This window comes from Elephantulus edwardii, unplaced genomic scaffold, assembly GCF_000299155.1.
Source record: "Elephantulus edwardii isolate Elephantulus edwardi_28Jun2011 unplaced genomic scaffold, EleEdw1.0 scaffold00151, whole genome shotgun sequence".
NCBI lineage: Eukaryota > Metazoa > Chordata > Mammalia > Macroscelidea > Macroscelididae > Elephantulus > Elephantulus edwardii.
In genome coordinates, this window is record NW_006399901.1 from 3,771,335 (window position 1) to 3,787,357 (window position 16,023).

General features: G+C 39.3%; 1 protein-coding gene across 1 annotated transcript in view; it reads left to right on the top strand.

Annotated features, from left to right (window-relative positions):
* The first annotated feature begins 1,220 nt into the window (after positions 1–1,220).
* LOC102869094 (low affinity sodium-glucose cotransporter-like) overlaps positions 1,221–16,023 on the top strand; it is a 79,602-nt gene continuing 64,799 nt past the window's right edge. Inside the window, exons 1-6 of the mRNA XM_006894891.1 lie at positions 1,221–1,361; positions 2,281–2,352; positions 3,199–3,303; positions 5,275–5,334; positions 7,041–7,145; positions 10,298–10,414. Coding sequence (XP_006894953.1) covers positions 1,227–1,361; positions 2,281–2,352; positions 3,199–3,303; positions 5,275–5,334; positions 7,041–7,145; positions 10,298–10,414 — 594 coding nt within the window. The 5' untranslated portion in view covers positions 1,221–1,226. The remainder of the gene's footprint in view (positions 1,362–2,280; positions 2,353–3,198; positions 3,304–5,274; positions 5,335–7,040; positions 7,146–10,297; positions 10,415–16,023) is intronic.

Here is a 16,023-nt window from a genome sequence, read left to right on the forward strand (position 1 = left end):
ATGTCATTATTATTTCTCTAACTATTTCTCTGTGATTCTTGTTTCCCTTTATTGTCCCATCCTTTTTCTTCTACCTTCTGAATTATTTATCTCTGGGGCAAATGCTTCCACTGTTACCTCATGTGATTGAGAGTTCTAAGAGCTAATGACTTCTTTGGTGTTATTATTGACCTTCTGTGCCTGTCAACTGATGGGTTGTCAGCTGGGATACAGGAACAAACTCAATTCCAGGCTCAACTTATTTTAAGGCCCATAGTTTTAGAGGATCTACCAGTTTCCAACAGGGCAGTAAGCTTCACCATCATAGGGATTTGAGTTTTTTCTACAATTATATGCCACTCTATCCAGGACACTCTGTTGTGGTCCCTTTCAGAATAGTTAGTAGCAGTAGCCTGTTCCCATCTAACTCTTCTAGTTTCAGCGTTAAGGAAATTGGAAATCTCAAGGTATATTTGTCTAATGGATTAATTCTTTCCATACGTAAAGAATCTGGGAGTTGTGGTGGCCTGGTGGTAAGGAGTTGAGCTGCCAACCCAATCCAACAGCAGCTCCTCAAGTGACAGATGACCAATCTCCTCCTGTGCAAATTGCTGTTGGAACGTTAGCTGTCAATGGTACATAACAATAACAACAAAGAAATTGAGGTACCAGAAGGCAGGTTATTTGCCAAAAGTCACTCAGGTTTTAAATGCCAGACTAGGATTAACCTCTGATAGATTCAAAGCTCCAGCTCTTAATGGTGTTAAATGAGCTGATGAGGGAGGATGAATGGGGACTCTTCTGTGTACCTGAGGTGGCTTTTTCTTCCTCTCAGTCTGCAATATCTAAAGATCATCAATACTCAGAAGTAATTTTTGCCCAAATTTGCCCTCATAAAATCATTATTCGTTTTAGCTTCATCCTTTCCATGTCTCCTGTTACATAGAATTAGTATCTTTCCTTTGGCATACACACTTCCTAACAAATATGGCAGTTGTTTATGGCTATGGTTGTACTTCCAATTCTTACCCTAATTCTGTACATCAATACCTCATTCTCAGCCTCTGCTTAAAGCAGCAGTGATTGCTTGAGTCCCACGACTTCAGAGTCCAGTGTCAGAGGACAGGTTTAAAGGTCCTGATGCCAGGCTCCGGCTCTGATAATGCCTGCTTTTGTGGCTGATAATTAACTCAGCGCTTATATAAAGAAGGGACCAGTGTGGGGAGGCAGATGTACTGCCTGCAGCCATGGCCAGCACGTTAAGTCCCAGCACCACAGCGGTGACTCCAGAGCAGCCTGCGATGTCAGAGCGCATCAGGAATGCTGCTGACATCTCTGTCATTGTCATCTATTTTGTGGCGGTGATGGCAGTTGGGTTGTGGGTACGTGGAAGCTCAGTGTGATTCAGGGTGGGCATGAGACATGAGGTGAAGCTATCTTATACAGGGGACTAGGGTGGAGTTAAAACATGCGTTCTCAGTAATTTCTCCAACTTTCTATCAAAAGCATTGTGTATGTGTGATAGAAATAAAGACAACATTTAAGTTTGAAGTTATTCTCTTCAAGAAATCACACTATTATCAAGAAAGAAGAGACTTTTGTTTGTGGTCTCTATTGACTAGTATGAGTGTATAAGGACTTTATTCCTATCAACTCGTTCACTTTTTTTTTTTTTTTTTTTGTCTGCTCACATTCTAGTTTGTTGACCTGGGTGCTGAGTCAATTTACTCTCATCCTTTCTTTTTAATAATGAGATTGAAACTGCAAAGGTTCTTGCTTGTTTTTTTCTTTTGGGGGTTTTTCACTTTTTTTTTTTTTTGTCTGCTCACATTCTAGTTTGTTGACCTGGGTGCTGAGTCAATTTACTCTCATCCTTTCTTTTTAATAATGAGATTGAAACTGCAAAGGTTCTTGCAAATTGAGTGTTAATGATTCCTCACTCTGAGTTTTACAACAGTTGTTGAGAAATGTCATCTCTCAAATTCCTTCCCAGTCTGGATTTTTGTTGACACTATACCAACAGGGCTGAACATGGCAGAGATTGTGAGATGACACAGGATAGATAGAGGTTCTGAACTGTTGTTCATAGGGTCTCTATGAGTTACAAGTAACTCGATGATGCCTAACAACAACAAAAACAACAGTGACATGGTTTTGTAAAGTCCTTAAAAGGATTTGAGTGACACAACTTTCAGGAAGTCTTCTTCTCCTTAGACATGCTGAAGAAGTAGCCCCGGCTTCCTTTCTGGGGTATCTGGCATGTGTCTGGGTTGACCCTCATCTGTCTTCGCTTCTGTTCAGGCCATGGTGAGGTCCAACCGGAGCACTGTTGGAGGCTTCTTCTTGGCTGGTCGAGAAATATCCTGGTGGCCGGTAAGTGGGTCAGTATTTCTGCAAATTAAATATGGTGGCTTAGTTCATATGATATTGTGTTGGTTACTCAGATACTATGCTCTCTGGAGGTTTGACTCCAACAACAGCTCCTGTAAAAATAAGCAATCTCCCCTTGGGTGATTTACAGCCTCAAAAACCCAATGGCAGGTCAGCTATGAGTCCAGACCCAATGGTAATAATAGGGGAAGGGGGGCAGAGGAAGAAAGAGAGAGAAAGTGTGCGAAAGAGAATGTATATAAAGGACATAGGGTAATAATGATGCTTATGAAATACATTAATATATACATTAGTTGTCTGTTCTTTTTCTGTCATTTCTTTCCTAAATTCTGACATCAACTTTTATAAGTGCAAGTTTCTGACATTTAAAGACACTCATTCTTATTTCCAAAGGAGCCTTGGTAGCGTAATATATTCAGTGTTGGGTTAATCTACTGAGTAGCAGTTCGGATCCACTAGCCACTCCATAGGATCAAAATGAGACAGTCTCCTACCATGAAGATGTACAACCTTGGAAGACTATTGAGTCCGAATCAACCAGATGCAATACATTTGGCTTGTTTGGTTTTGATTATTTTTATCTTATTTGTGACCTCCTTTTCCTTTAATTGTTCGAAGTTTAGATCTGGTGATGTCATCAACAGCAACAGCAACAAATTAGAGGCCAAATAAACAAGTAATAGACACACAGCCATAGTTTGCTACCTGACTGATGACCTCTGGCAACAGGAAGATACAGTGATGGAAGCATATCAAGAGATGCTTGTTTTCAAGAATTCTGCTTTGAGTCTTTCCTTTCTGATCCTAGTCTTTTCTCTTGGATTCCAGATGGGTGCTTCCCTTTTTGCCAGTAACATCGGCAGCAACCAGTTTGTGGGGATGGCGGGGACTGGCGCAGCCTCAGGCATTGCTATTGCAGCATTGGAATGGAATGTAAGTCACATCATGGGTTTTTATTTTCAATGAAGTATAACCTTTTTCTTTGATGGGGTCTATATGTTGTTAAATGCCTTTGAGTCAAGAACGACTCATAGTGATACTATGAACAAAAGAGCTGAACCATGTTCTATAACTATCATCATTTCTCTAATGTTCATAGAGCTTTCAGAGGTATAGGATACATTATTTTTTGGCTTGATTTATCTTTTTACCTCCTCCTAATCTTTACTTCTTCCTCTACCCACTCTTTTCTTTTCTCCCCCTTCCCTTCCCTTCCCTTCCCTTCCCTTCCCTTCCCTTCCCTTCCCTTCCCTTCCCTTCCTCTTTTTTTCTTCCCATCAAGACCTAATATGGCCTCATTCTGCCTGGTCATTCAGGCCAGATAAGTTCCTTCTTCTGAGTTTTTACTCCAATAGTTACTCACACCATATATGTAATTTCTGTCTGAGTTAAGTTCCGTTTCACTTGCACTCCATGATTGCTTTAGTTCACAATTCTTTTTCTCATTTATGAGCTATTACTGTTTGTGTCCAGATCTGAACAAGATGTAAGGAACAAGTATCTTTATCTCTATTATCTATCTATCTATCTATCTATCTATCTATCTATCTATCTATCTATCTATCTCTATAATCTATCTATCTATATTCTATCTATGATATAGATATAAAGATATGGTAACATCCCATGCACGGCCAAGAGAACGAACAGATATGTCTTGGAGAAGGTGCAGCTGGAGCAACTCTTTGGAGGCAAGAATAATGAGATTTTTGCCTCAACACTTTAGAAATGTTGTTAGGAGATATTCCTCGGCGAAGGACATGATGTTGGGAAGGATGGAGAGTTGGCGAAGGAGAGAAAGACCCTTAAGCAGGTAGATGGACATGGTGACTGCTGCAATGGGCTCTTCTTATGTGTCAGGGGGTGTGAGGATGGTGCAGGACAGAGCAGGGTTCAGATCTTTTATTCACAGGGTCGCTATGAGTTGTGCTCGACTCGACGGCACCTGATAACAACTACATGCTCCCTTCTTTTGAGGAGCTTATATTTCAGTGGGAGATACATACTTACATTCAGTACAGGGTAGTGAGTGCACTGAACAGAAGCAACATCCTCTGTGTAGGTAGTATACTTCCCAGGTAGGGGCCAGAGATGGGGTTTGACTTACTTAGTCATTGTAGAGTGAGAACTGAATTATTTGAAATATTATAGGTAGAATCTGCTTTGTGATTGAATTCCTAAATGTCTGATTACCATTTTATCAGTAAACACTTTATCTACTAGGGGTCATGCAAGTAATTGCAAAGACTATGGCTTGGATGAGATGCATCTTGGTTCTATACTGACATCATTGCTTCGCGGTACTCTGAAGAAGTCTCTGACGATTTTCCTAGTGCTATTTGTCTTTTGATTGCCTGAGTGCTGGTGCCAAGAGTGTTGACAATCTGCTGTCTAGAGACTAAGGTGCACCTAGTTCAGGCCATAATTTTCACAACTAATTGGTCTGCATCAGAGAGCCTGACAAGGACTAAGGATGACAGAAGAAGAATCGATGCCTTTGAGTTGTGGTTCTCGAGAAGAGTCTTGACCATACCATGGACTGCAAAGCAAACAAATAGGTCTATCTTGGAGAGGGTGAAACCAACTTTCTCCTTGGAGGCTAGGAGTTCGAAGCTCTCACAGACTTTGGGCACATGGCCAGGAGTGACTGGTCCTTAGAGAAGGGCATTATATTTGGAAACGTGGAGGGACAGTAGAGGAGAGAAAGGAGAGTGAGATCCCGAATGAGATGTTTTGATACAATAACTGGGGCAATGTGGGTTGTTGTGTCGGAATCAGTGAGACTGGCTCAGGACAGGGCAGGCTTCAGAGCTGCTGTATGCAGACAACTTAACAGCAAATAACAATAACAACAATGGTCCACAAGTAAAGCTTTTAAAATTGTTTCCCTCTTTCTTTCTGTAGGCCTTAGTGATGTTGCTGATTCTGGGGTGGATTTTTGTCCCCACATTCATCAAGGCAGGGGTAAGTGTCTCCAATTGGGCATTTTGTGCCCATCTTTCTGGTGTATTGCACCCATTCTACTCAGTAACAATGCTTAGGAACCTGGCATTTATTCGGTCTATTTCTAGAAATATACAGACAACCAAGACCCAGTTCCTTTCCCTTGAGAGACTCCTAGTGTGTGCTGTGGCTGCAGCACAGGACAAATCTGTGATGGCTGTGAACCGTGACGGTACTAGAGTTCAACCCAGCCTGGTTCAGGAAGACTAAACATGGACCAGAGACCTGGGCTTCAAGAAATGAGCCTCAGCGATTACCTGAGTCTAGTCTTGAGGAGTAAGTGATCCTTCTAGAACTAGATAAGTGAGTGTATGGAAGATTGCAGGAAACAATCTGAAAAGACAGAAAACAATGAGAGGATTTGGATTCTGGGAGGTCAAGTGGAATTAAGCTCCATGAGAGTATATGTGCGTAGAGTAGAGCAGGTCCACAGATGTAGGTAAATCCGATGCTGTAAAGTCTTATGTACATATGACTGAGATTGAAAAATGTACCTTGTATCCTTTTGGGAACCAGCAGTTAGTGTGTACTTTAAGGCAGCCAAACGTCATGGTCAGATTCCTGTTTAGGTAGTTACACTCATGAGAATGGATTTGAGGGGAGATCCACTGAAGAGTAAAGTCATCAGGAAGTATAAATGATACCTTTGGAGGCTCTAATAAGAAAACCATGGAGGAAGAGGATAGTTTTGGGGGTACAGATAATGGTTTGGTGACAGATTTGGGGGTATATAGTGAAGAGAGGAAGCTTCCAGAGGAATCTTAAATCTTAAACTCAAGGACCTGTGTGCATGTTATTTTTGTTGTTAAGTGCCATCGAGTTGAACATGACTCATAGCGACCCTATGAACAAAAGATCTGAACTTTGTTCTGTAACTATCATTGCTTCTCTAAGTTCATAGTTTCTGGAGGCATGCTGTTTAGGAAGTGGGAGGTACTGTTAATGGAGAAAGTAGATCTTAGAGAAGATCAGATGATACACGACACAGATAAAAATGGGTTCATTTGAAGCTGAGTGAGGTCTTGGTGTCTTGAGGGCGCAGACATGTGCATAGCCACCAGCAGTGTATAACTGAGAATTTCAAGTCAGTTAAGAAAGAGATCTGAGTATAATTACCCATATAAACCTTGTTTGGATTCTCAAGTGCGTCTGTGAACCAGAGGCTGTCCCTTCCTCATCAAAAAAAGAGAGAAATAAATTGGGTGTCACATATGGAAAGGCTGTGCCAGGAGATCTTAGGGAGCTATGGAAGGTTTCCTAATGCAGCCTAGACACTGAAGAAATGGTAAAGGGCCATCTCAGGGGAGGTGTGAGGTCAAACAGCGGAAGACAAGTTTAAAAAAAAACAAACAACTCCAACAAAAACAACCCCCAGATGCTGAAGCAGGTATTGTGACATCCAATTTGTCTGAAGCCTGGAGACCAGGGTAAGTACACAGATGCTGATAATGGAGGCCAGGTGGAGGGATAGGAGCTTGAAGGAGCAGTCAATGTCAGCCTGACCCTACTTTCTGGGCTTTGCTGCTCTCCCAAGGGGTAATTCCTTCTCTCTTTTGTACTCTCAAGGCGCCAAGCACAGCATGTGGCCACTCTGCAGGGCTTAGTGAATGTAGAAGGATCCAAAAGTGCTGGGCTCTGTCCTGAATCCCTGTTGTTTGTCTCTGCAGGTGATGACCAGTCCAGAATATCTAAAGAAGCGCTTTGGCGGGAAGAGACTCAATATTTACTTCTCTGTCCTGTCCCTCTTCATCTGTGTGGCTTTGTCAATCTCAGTGAGTTCTGAGTCTCCTATAAATTCTTTTTATATTGGTTTGCTTGCAAAGTTTGTATACACTGTGTTTCACACTATTCTTCTTTCACTCTGTGTTTCATACAATCATTCTCATGCATTATGTTTTACAAAATTAATCACCATTGGACCCTGCCCATCATTACCCTTTCACCCAGATTCCTCCTATTTCCTTCCTCCTCTCCTTCCACCCACCAAAATATGAATCCTTATTGTTTAACCCCTACCCATCATCACCCCTCCAGTACCACCCCTTAGCCATTGAACTCCTATCCATGTTTTACTAATTATCCTTCTATTTTTTAATAACGATCTTACGCAGTATTTGCTCTTATGAAACATAGTTAGTTCTCAGCATGATGCCCTCCAGTCCCTCCCAAGTTATGCAATATTTTTCAAAATCATTCCTCTTGAGTGCTGCACAATATTCCACTGTGTGAAAATGCCAAATTTCTCAGTCCATTCGGTTGTGCTTGGTCATTTGGGCTGTTTCCATGTTCTTGTTATGGTGAATAATGCTGCTATGAACATTGGTATACGAATCTCCGTTTGTGTCTCAGTTCTAATTTCCTTGTGGTATATTCCTCCTAGTGGAATAGCTGGGTCATACGGAGTTTCTATGTTCATCTTTCTAAGGAAACTCCAGACTCTCTTCCACAGTGGTTATGCCATTTCACAATCCCACCAAAAGTGAATGAGAGTTCCCACCTCTCCACATCCTCTTCGACATTTATTGCTTGCTGCCCTGCTATACTTTGTTTGCTCTTATTAATTTGATTTTGAATGAGTGTCTGGAGGCAGAAGGCTAAGATCAGAAAGCCAGAGGAGTAGACAGTACAACTTGAGCTATTTGGATTTTTTAACAAACTGAATCTCTCTAGCAAGTTACTGTGGATAATAGAAACTTTGTTGATAGACTCTCTATCAAGTTACTGTGGATAATAGAAACTTTGTTAATAGACTAACATACTTTAAAAAAAATGGTTGCATTCAATCATTCAAATATATTCTATCTCAAGGATAAGTCCGTCCTCTCTTTAAGGATATGACAATAAAAAAATGATGCATACAAAAATCAAACTATCTTGTTCAAGCAGCACAATTAACTGTCTTGTTCAAGCAGCAGTAAAGAGGAGGACCTCTTTGGTCTCTGCCACTCTACATCTTTGCATTCTTTTTAGAAACAGTATGGATTTGTGATAGTTTTTTCTAGCTAGACTGCAAACACATAAATCCAAAGAAAATGGCTTGGCATTATTTTACACTAAGTTTTCTAAGACTGACTCTATTTCATGTAATATTGCCTTGTGAATTAGTGTTTAAATAACCAGAACACAATAAAAAAGAGTATATTTCTTGGAGATATCCAGCAAGGAAAGAAAAGAATTGTAAATGGTGCTATTTTCCTTTGCAAAGTTCTTTTATTCAAACTTGTAGAAGATAAAGAAAGAATAAATAATGTACTGTTCATCCATCAGTGACCAGTAAGTTAACCTGGACGTTTACAGTTCAGGCAGGTGTTTCAATGTTCACGAGAGAAGCTGGTCATCATCAGTGGTCTTCTTCGAGCTCATTTCTGTTAAAAATAAGCCAGCGTTTTAGATTAGATGACATGAGCTTTCCAGTTGCAGCTTGAGCATTTTTTTAATCACTTACTGTTTGCTATTAAGCCCCTTGTTATTGATAAGAAATATTTGTGTGAGAGCTTACTAGAATAATACACAAGAAATAATTAACACTTTATGACTGTGTATACTGAAGTGCTATATGTTTTCTAATTTTCACATTCTGTTGGATCATCTTTCTTGGAAATGAGAACAAATATGTATCCCTTCCAGCTTACTTGGCCAGGTAGCTGTCGACCAAATTTCCTGGCACAGACTGGTAAGCATGTCTAGGGCTGCATCTGTTATTGGAACATGCCAGTTGGTGTCCCGTTAATTTCTAGGGTTTTATTTTTTGCCAATGTCTACAGTGCAGCTTCAACTTCTTCCTTCATCACCATTGGCTATTTGTCATATGCTTCTTCCATGTTGACCAATTCTTTTTTATGTAGTGACTTGATGTATTCCCTCCACCTCCTTTTGCTGCTTCCTGGATCATTCAAGGTTTCCCCAATACCATTTCTCAATATTGCAACTTGAGGTTTGAATTTATTTTTCAGTTGTTTCAGTTTGAGAAATGCCAAACGAGTTTTCCTTTTTTTAAAATTTTTATTCTCAATTCCAACTTTAAACTTTCCAGTTTAAAATCTCAACATTCCCCGCTTAACTATCTGGGTGGCCTCAAGCAAATAAATTACCCTCTCTAAGACTTACTTCTGGACCCAATTTGAATTTATTGTAGTTCCTTATCAATTTTATTGCACGTGCCATTAATGATATTGAAAAAGGCATTATAGTGGAAAGGGGAGGAGAGTCAGGGAAAGAGAAGCTGATCCTCAACAAGATGGGTTGACACAGTGACTGTACCAATGAGCTCGGTGACTGTGTCGGAGATCATGATAGACAAGGCTCAGATCTATTTTCAGAGTCACTGTGAGCTGTTGCCCACTTGACAGCACATATTACCAACAAGCCTTATTTCACTCAGATATAAAGTGACTAAAATACAACAAAAAATATCTTATGAGTAGTTTTGAGTAGTGAATTGGGGTAGAATAAATTCCTTCAACATTTTGAGGAAAAGACAACTCTCTAACAGTTTATATTTCATCAGACCAAATGATCACTGGAACCATGCTCTGAAACAGTCACAGTTTCATATATAATTGTACCCAATGTAAACACATGTGATTGTGAAAATCCTCACTGGCAAACAAGTATATTGATTTTAAAAATATGTGAAAAAGACACTTTGTCACAGTCAAGAGTGTTCCTATAAATATGCAAAGTTCTTGCCACCAAGAAAGTGTGGGACATGCCACCTCGTGTCTTAAGTGTCTTAATTAAGCAGTGAAATATGTGCTGTGAGGACTTGGACTGGGGAGGGTAAAGGTCACAGTTTGAGATTCTATATAAATTGTCACTATGAATAGAAGTCAGATATGAAGTGAAGAGTGTGGACATTGACCGGAGAAAGAAGAGCTGTAACTCACTTACATATTGCTTTTCCGTCCCAACTCTTTCTTTTCAGGCTAACATATTCTCTGGAGCCATATTCATCAACTTAGCCTTGGGATTGAACCTTTACCTGGCAGTCTTTATCCTTTTAGCTATCACAGCTGTTTACACAATCACTGGTGAGTCCCCTGTATGCTTCTCTTCATGCTGCATTTTGCTTACCTCACTTATCTCACTTTAACTTTCATTAGCAACATTAGTATTAGCATTGTTGCCACCAAAGTATATACATTATTCTATTGCCACCATTGGAGTCAAATACAGACCCAGAAACAAGAGTAGAACCAAGAAAAGAGAACCTTCAACATAATATATGAACTTTTTAATTAAAGATAGTAATGTGAGGAAAAGGATGGGAAATTCATGATCTGCTTTAAGTTGTGTGATCACATCAGTTTGGGATCCAGTACATGCCAGGATTAGAGAATGTAAAGTGGAACACTGGCATAGTGGTGGGCTATGAATAACATAGTCAGAGAGAAGAAATGGGGTAGTGGGGAGAAGATGTGTAACAATAATTTCAGCTGTTTGTTAAAACAAGGGACATCGAAGTAGTATTGAGCATATATTGTTGTCATTGTTGTTGATTGCTTTCGAGTTGAGCACAACTCATAGCGACCCTATGAACAAAAGGCCTGAAGCCCCTCTACAACTAGCAGCAATTATCAAAGTTCATATTGGTTTCTGGGGGCGTGTTATTTAGGAATCAGATGCCACTCCTGCTTCCAAGAACATATATTAAATAATGAAAATTAAATCCATTTGCTCCATAAGAGAAACTTGAAAGAAAAGATTGCATAATTAAAAGATGGAGGTATGTGTCTCAGGTTTTCAGGATGTTTTGCTTTTCATGAAAGAAGTGTCTCTGTGACTGTAGATAATTTGTATGAACAGAGTTTAAAGTGAAGAACTTGGGATTTTGTGGATTTTTTGTGACACAACATTGTGATAAAAGAAAATACGCTGCTATATCTAATAATAAGAAGCCCTGTTGGCTTAGTGGTGAGGAGTTCCACTGTGAACCCCAAATTAGACAGTTTGAGTCCACCAGCTGCTCTGAGAGAGAAAGATGAGCAATCTCTTCTGTTGTGATTTGCAACTTCTGAACACTCACTGGAGGATTATCAATGAGTTGATTCTGAGCCAATGGCATGTAGCAACATCAACCTAATATTAAACTGAAGAAACAATGTACTGAAATGACCCAAGATTACAGCCTATTTAGATACCTTACTTTCCCCTAAAACAAGAAACCATTGTAATTTAAACAGATGACATCTAAGAACACTGAGCAGCAAACAGAAGGACACAGAATTAGTTTAAGCATCTTATAAAAGAGACACTGAGTCTATGAGCAATTTTACAGATTGTAGATATTCTGCCACCCATGCCAGTGCACTGTGGCCATCTTGAGACAAAGTGAGTATTATTCTTGGATGAGGTGCCCAAGAAGTAAACTTCATGGAACCCACAATTGGAGAAATACTGTGTAGAAAAACCAGAGTGCAGAAAACCACCATTTGTGCCTCTGTTACAAGATGAGCAGGATGTTCTAATGCCCACATCCAATCCCTGCTCAACTGCAGTGCCACATGTCCCCCACCCCGATAGTTGCTGTGGGCCAACTGCATATGCACTGAAACCAACTGATTCATTTGCTACCAATTTTTCGCATGCACAGAGGGGTACTTTTCCAGAATATGCCATATATTAGGTCATGAAGCAAACTTCAAGCAATGACCTAAGGAGAGAATAACACAAAGAATCTTCTATGATACTATAAAACTATTGGTCATAGGGGGAAAAAAGAGAAAATATTAAACATGAAGAAGAAATAGCATCTTATTTAAAAGCTATTCAGTACTAGAAGAAGAACTTAAAAATTACATTTAAATTTTTTTAGAATCAAGTGAAAATGAAAGTACAATATAACAAAATCTTTGAGGTACAGCATAATCAGTACCTAGATGAAAATTCATAGCAATGAATGCATACATTAAAGAAGGAAAAAAGTCTAAAATGGATAACTTGAACAAATGGAAAAGGGACATTGAAAGGAGATAATAATTACCAGATTAAAGACCAGAGTAAATAAAATAAATAAAAAAAACCCAGAAAACAATAGGAGGGAGGTGATAGGGAGAATCCACAAGAGTAAAAATTCATTCTTTGAGAGGAATAAAATTGACAAACCATTGGTCAAAATGACAATAAGAGAAACATGAGAAGAAAAAGAAGAACTAAAGTAAGGAATAGAACCCATTAAGATAAAGAGGATCTTATAACATGAATGTAGACTTGAATGTAGACTTGCAGAGGACATTATTGAAGAGTAAAGTAAGTTAAATCATAAGAAGACAATGATTGTATGGCATCGCTATTATAAAAAGATTAGACAAGTAGACAGAAAGCTAGAAAGTTGAATCCTCTAAAGAGAGCAGGCACTAGTTATTTTTGGTCATGAGAAAGGCAATACCAAATTTGAATTAAACCTGCACACTGTGCAAGTTAAAATGAAGACATTAAGAAGTGTACAAGAAAATGGGACATTTTCAGTGAATGTTACAATATATACAATGTGGTGCAAAAGATTCAAGTGGACTATACAAATAGCTTCATTTGATGGACTCAGTTGTTGTTATTGTTGTTTCACCGTCATGTTGGAACTAACTTACCCTTCAGCCAGTTTTCAGAAACAGTTAATCAAATGAGAGAAGACTGCCCATCCAAGGCCAGGTGCTGACTGTGGAACAGGCCATTGTATAACCTTAAATTTATCCCAATTGCGTTTAAAAACCATTTCAGATATAGATCTGATGCATTATTGAACACTAATGACCAAAGACCAAACACGATAAAAGGTCTTTATTAACACAGGAAAGAAAAAACAAACAAACCAAGTTAGATTGCAAAAGAGACTCTGAAACTTACATATCAATGTCAAGAAGCCAAAACAAAGAGAAGAAATAATGATGTAAAGTAAAAGAATTGAACAGGAATGTCAAAGGGTAGCTTGAGAAGAAAAAGTCAAGTGTAATAAAATGTGCAAAGACTGTTTTTGTTGTTATGTGCCATCAAGTAACTTGTGACTCATAGCATTTCTAGGTACAACAGCCCTGAGGCCTGCTCTATCCTGTGCCAACTTTACTGTGTCTGACACGCCTACCCTCATTACCCCAGTCACTGTATCAACCCATCTCATCAGTGATCTCCCTCTCTTTCTCTGTCCCTCTACCCTTCCAAGAATGATGTCCCTCTCTAAGGACCAATTTCTCCTTGCATCCTGCCCTAAGTATGTCAGACGAAGCCTCAGAATCCTTGACTCCAAGGAGCAGTCTGGTTTCACCCTCTCAAGGACAAAACTGTTTGTTCTTCTGGCAGTCCAAGGTATATTCAAAACTCTTCTTCAGCACCACAGCTCAAAGGCATCAATTCTCTTTATTTCATCCCTAGTTATTGTCCAGTTCTCTGACGCATAGTGAGCAATTGTGAGGATTATGGCCTGGATCAGGTGCACCTTAGTCTCCAGACCGATGTTGTTGCTCTTCAATACTCTGGAGAGGTCCCTGACAGCCGACTTTCCCAGTGCAAGTGACTCTTGATTTCCTGGCTGCTGGTACCAAGAGTATTATTGATTGCAGAGCCAAACCAACCAAAGCTATTAACAATCTTAATCTCTTCACCATCCATCATGATGCTGCCAATTGGCTCGGTGGTGACTAGGAATTAGAAAATCAAAAGAGAAGAATATGCTTGACATTTCTCAAGCTTAAGAAACAAAAAATGAATCTCTGTAAATGCTTATCAACAACCTATGGCATTCAAATTACATAACGTTGCTTGCAGAAAATAGACTTGAAGAAACAGATATTGCAGAAGGTCAAAGATCAATATGAGTTACATCTCTACATCAAGAAAGCAAAAATCCTTACCAGTAAACCAATAGTCAACATAATGATAGACGGAGAAAAATATCGAAGTTGTTAATAATTTCATTATATTTGGATCCACATTGAACACTCATGGTAACAATAGTCAAAGCTATGTTACATTGGGAAAATCTGCAATCAAAACCTCCTTAAAATACTAAAAATAAATAATGTCTTGAATACTGTATCTAACGCAAGTGACAATATTTTCATTTGTTTTTTAAGCATCTTAAAGTTGAACAACGTATAAGGAATACTAAATAAGAATCCATGCTTTTACTGTCATGTTGAAGAAGAATATGGAATATAACACGAATTGCCAAAAGAATAAACCAATCTATATCAGAAGCTTGAACAGAGTACCTCTTAGAACCATGAATGGTGAAAATTCATCCAACAAATCTTGGGAATGTTGTCAGGATAGGCCAGTTCTTGGAAGGAGTTATCATGCTAGAGAAAGTAAAGGGTCAGCAAAAGATAGGGAACTGTGCCTAAAAGGAGAAAGGGAGGAGGGCAGGGGGTATAGGGTGGGGAGAGGAGGAAATCACTAGGATTTGGTGAGCTAAGGAGGAGGATGAAGGAATTAGGAAAGATCCAATGGGGACCTAAAAAGATGGGGTAATAGTAGGCATAGATCAATGGTAATTGTTTTGGGGATTTTTAAAATACTAGTTTATTTACAAAATTCAAATACATTGTTTTCCACACCAGAACATTCCCATTTCCCTCACTCCCCACCCATCAAATTGTACTACCCCATGATTCACCCCACCCTCCCTCCGCATATTCTCAGCCATCTTCTTCTATCCCCCCTCTCTCTTGGATCCTCATACTCATTCTACAGGAATGGGTTTATGCAATATTTGTCCTTGTGGGAGTGAGTTAGTTCATTCAGCATAATGCTCTTCAGTCCCTCTCAAGTTAGGTAGTAATTTTATACTGATTTACATACAAAGTTCATAAAGTTCATACACATTATTTTTCACACCAGACCTTTCCTTTTTCCTTTACCAATCTTTCCCTCCACCCATCAAATTGACCCTATGTTTAAGCTCTCCCTTCCCCTTGTTGTTTCCTCACACACGCTCTCCAATAAGGGTCCTAATATAGTATTTGTCTTTATGAGACTGAGTTACTTCACTTAGCATAATGTTCTCCAGTCCTTCTCAAGATAGGTAGTAATTTACAAAATCATTGCTCCTGTATGCTGCATAGTATTCTATTGTGCGAATGTAATGGTGATTGGTTTTATAAAACACAGTGTATAAGTCTGATCATTTGAAATACAATGTGAACATAGGGATGTACGAAACACAATGCATATGAATGATAGACAATGTATACAAATGTTTTATATAAACCAATATAAAAATAAAATAGGGAGGAAGAGAGGAATACCATCAAAAGATAGATTGACACAGCGACTGCAGCAATGGGCTTGAACATGATGGAGAACTATGGCATGGGCAAGGTATTGATCTGTTCATAGGGTTGCATGAGTTGTAGACAACTTGACGGCATCTAACAACAAAACCACAATTTTCTCACATCAAACATTATGTGGCTGCATAGCTACATATGCACACATAGTTATGGGAACTCTCTCTCTCTCTCTCTCTCTCTCTCTCTCTCTCTCTCTCGTTGAAACTGACTCAAAGCTAACCCTCTGGTAGGTTTTCAGAGGCTAGAAATTGCACAGGAGGAGAATATTCATCTTTTCCCCTCAGAGCAGCTGATGGATTTGAACTGTGTGTCTTTGGGTGAGCAGTACAACGCCTTACCACTTCTTGTTGTTGTTGTTATGTGCCAT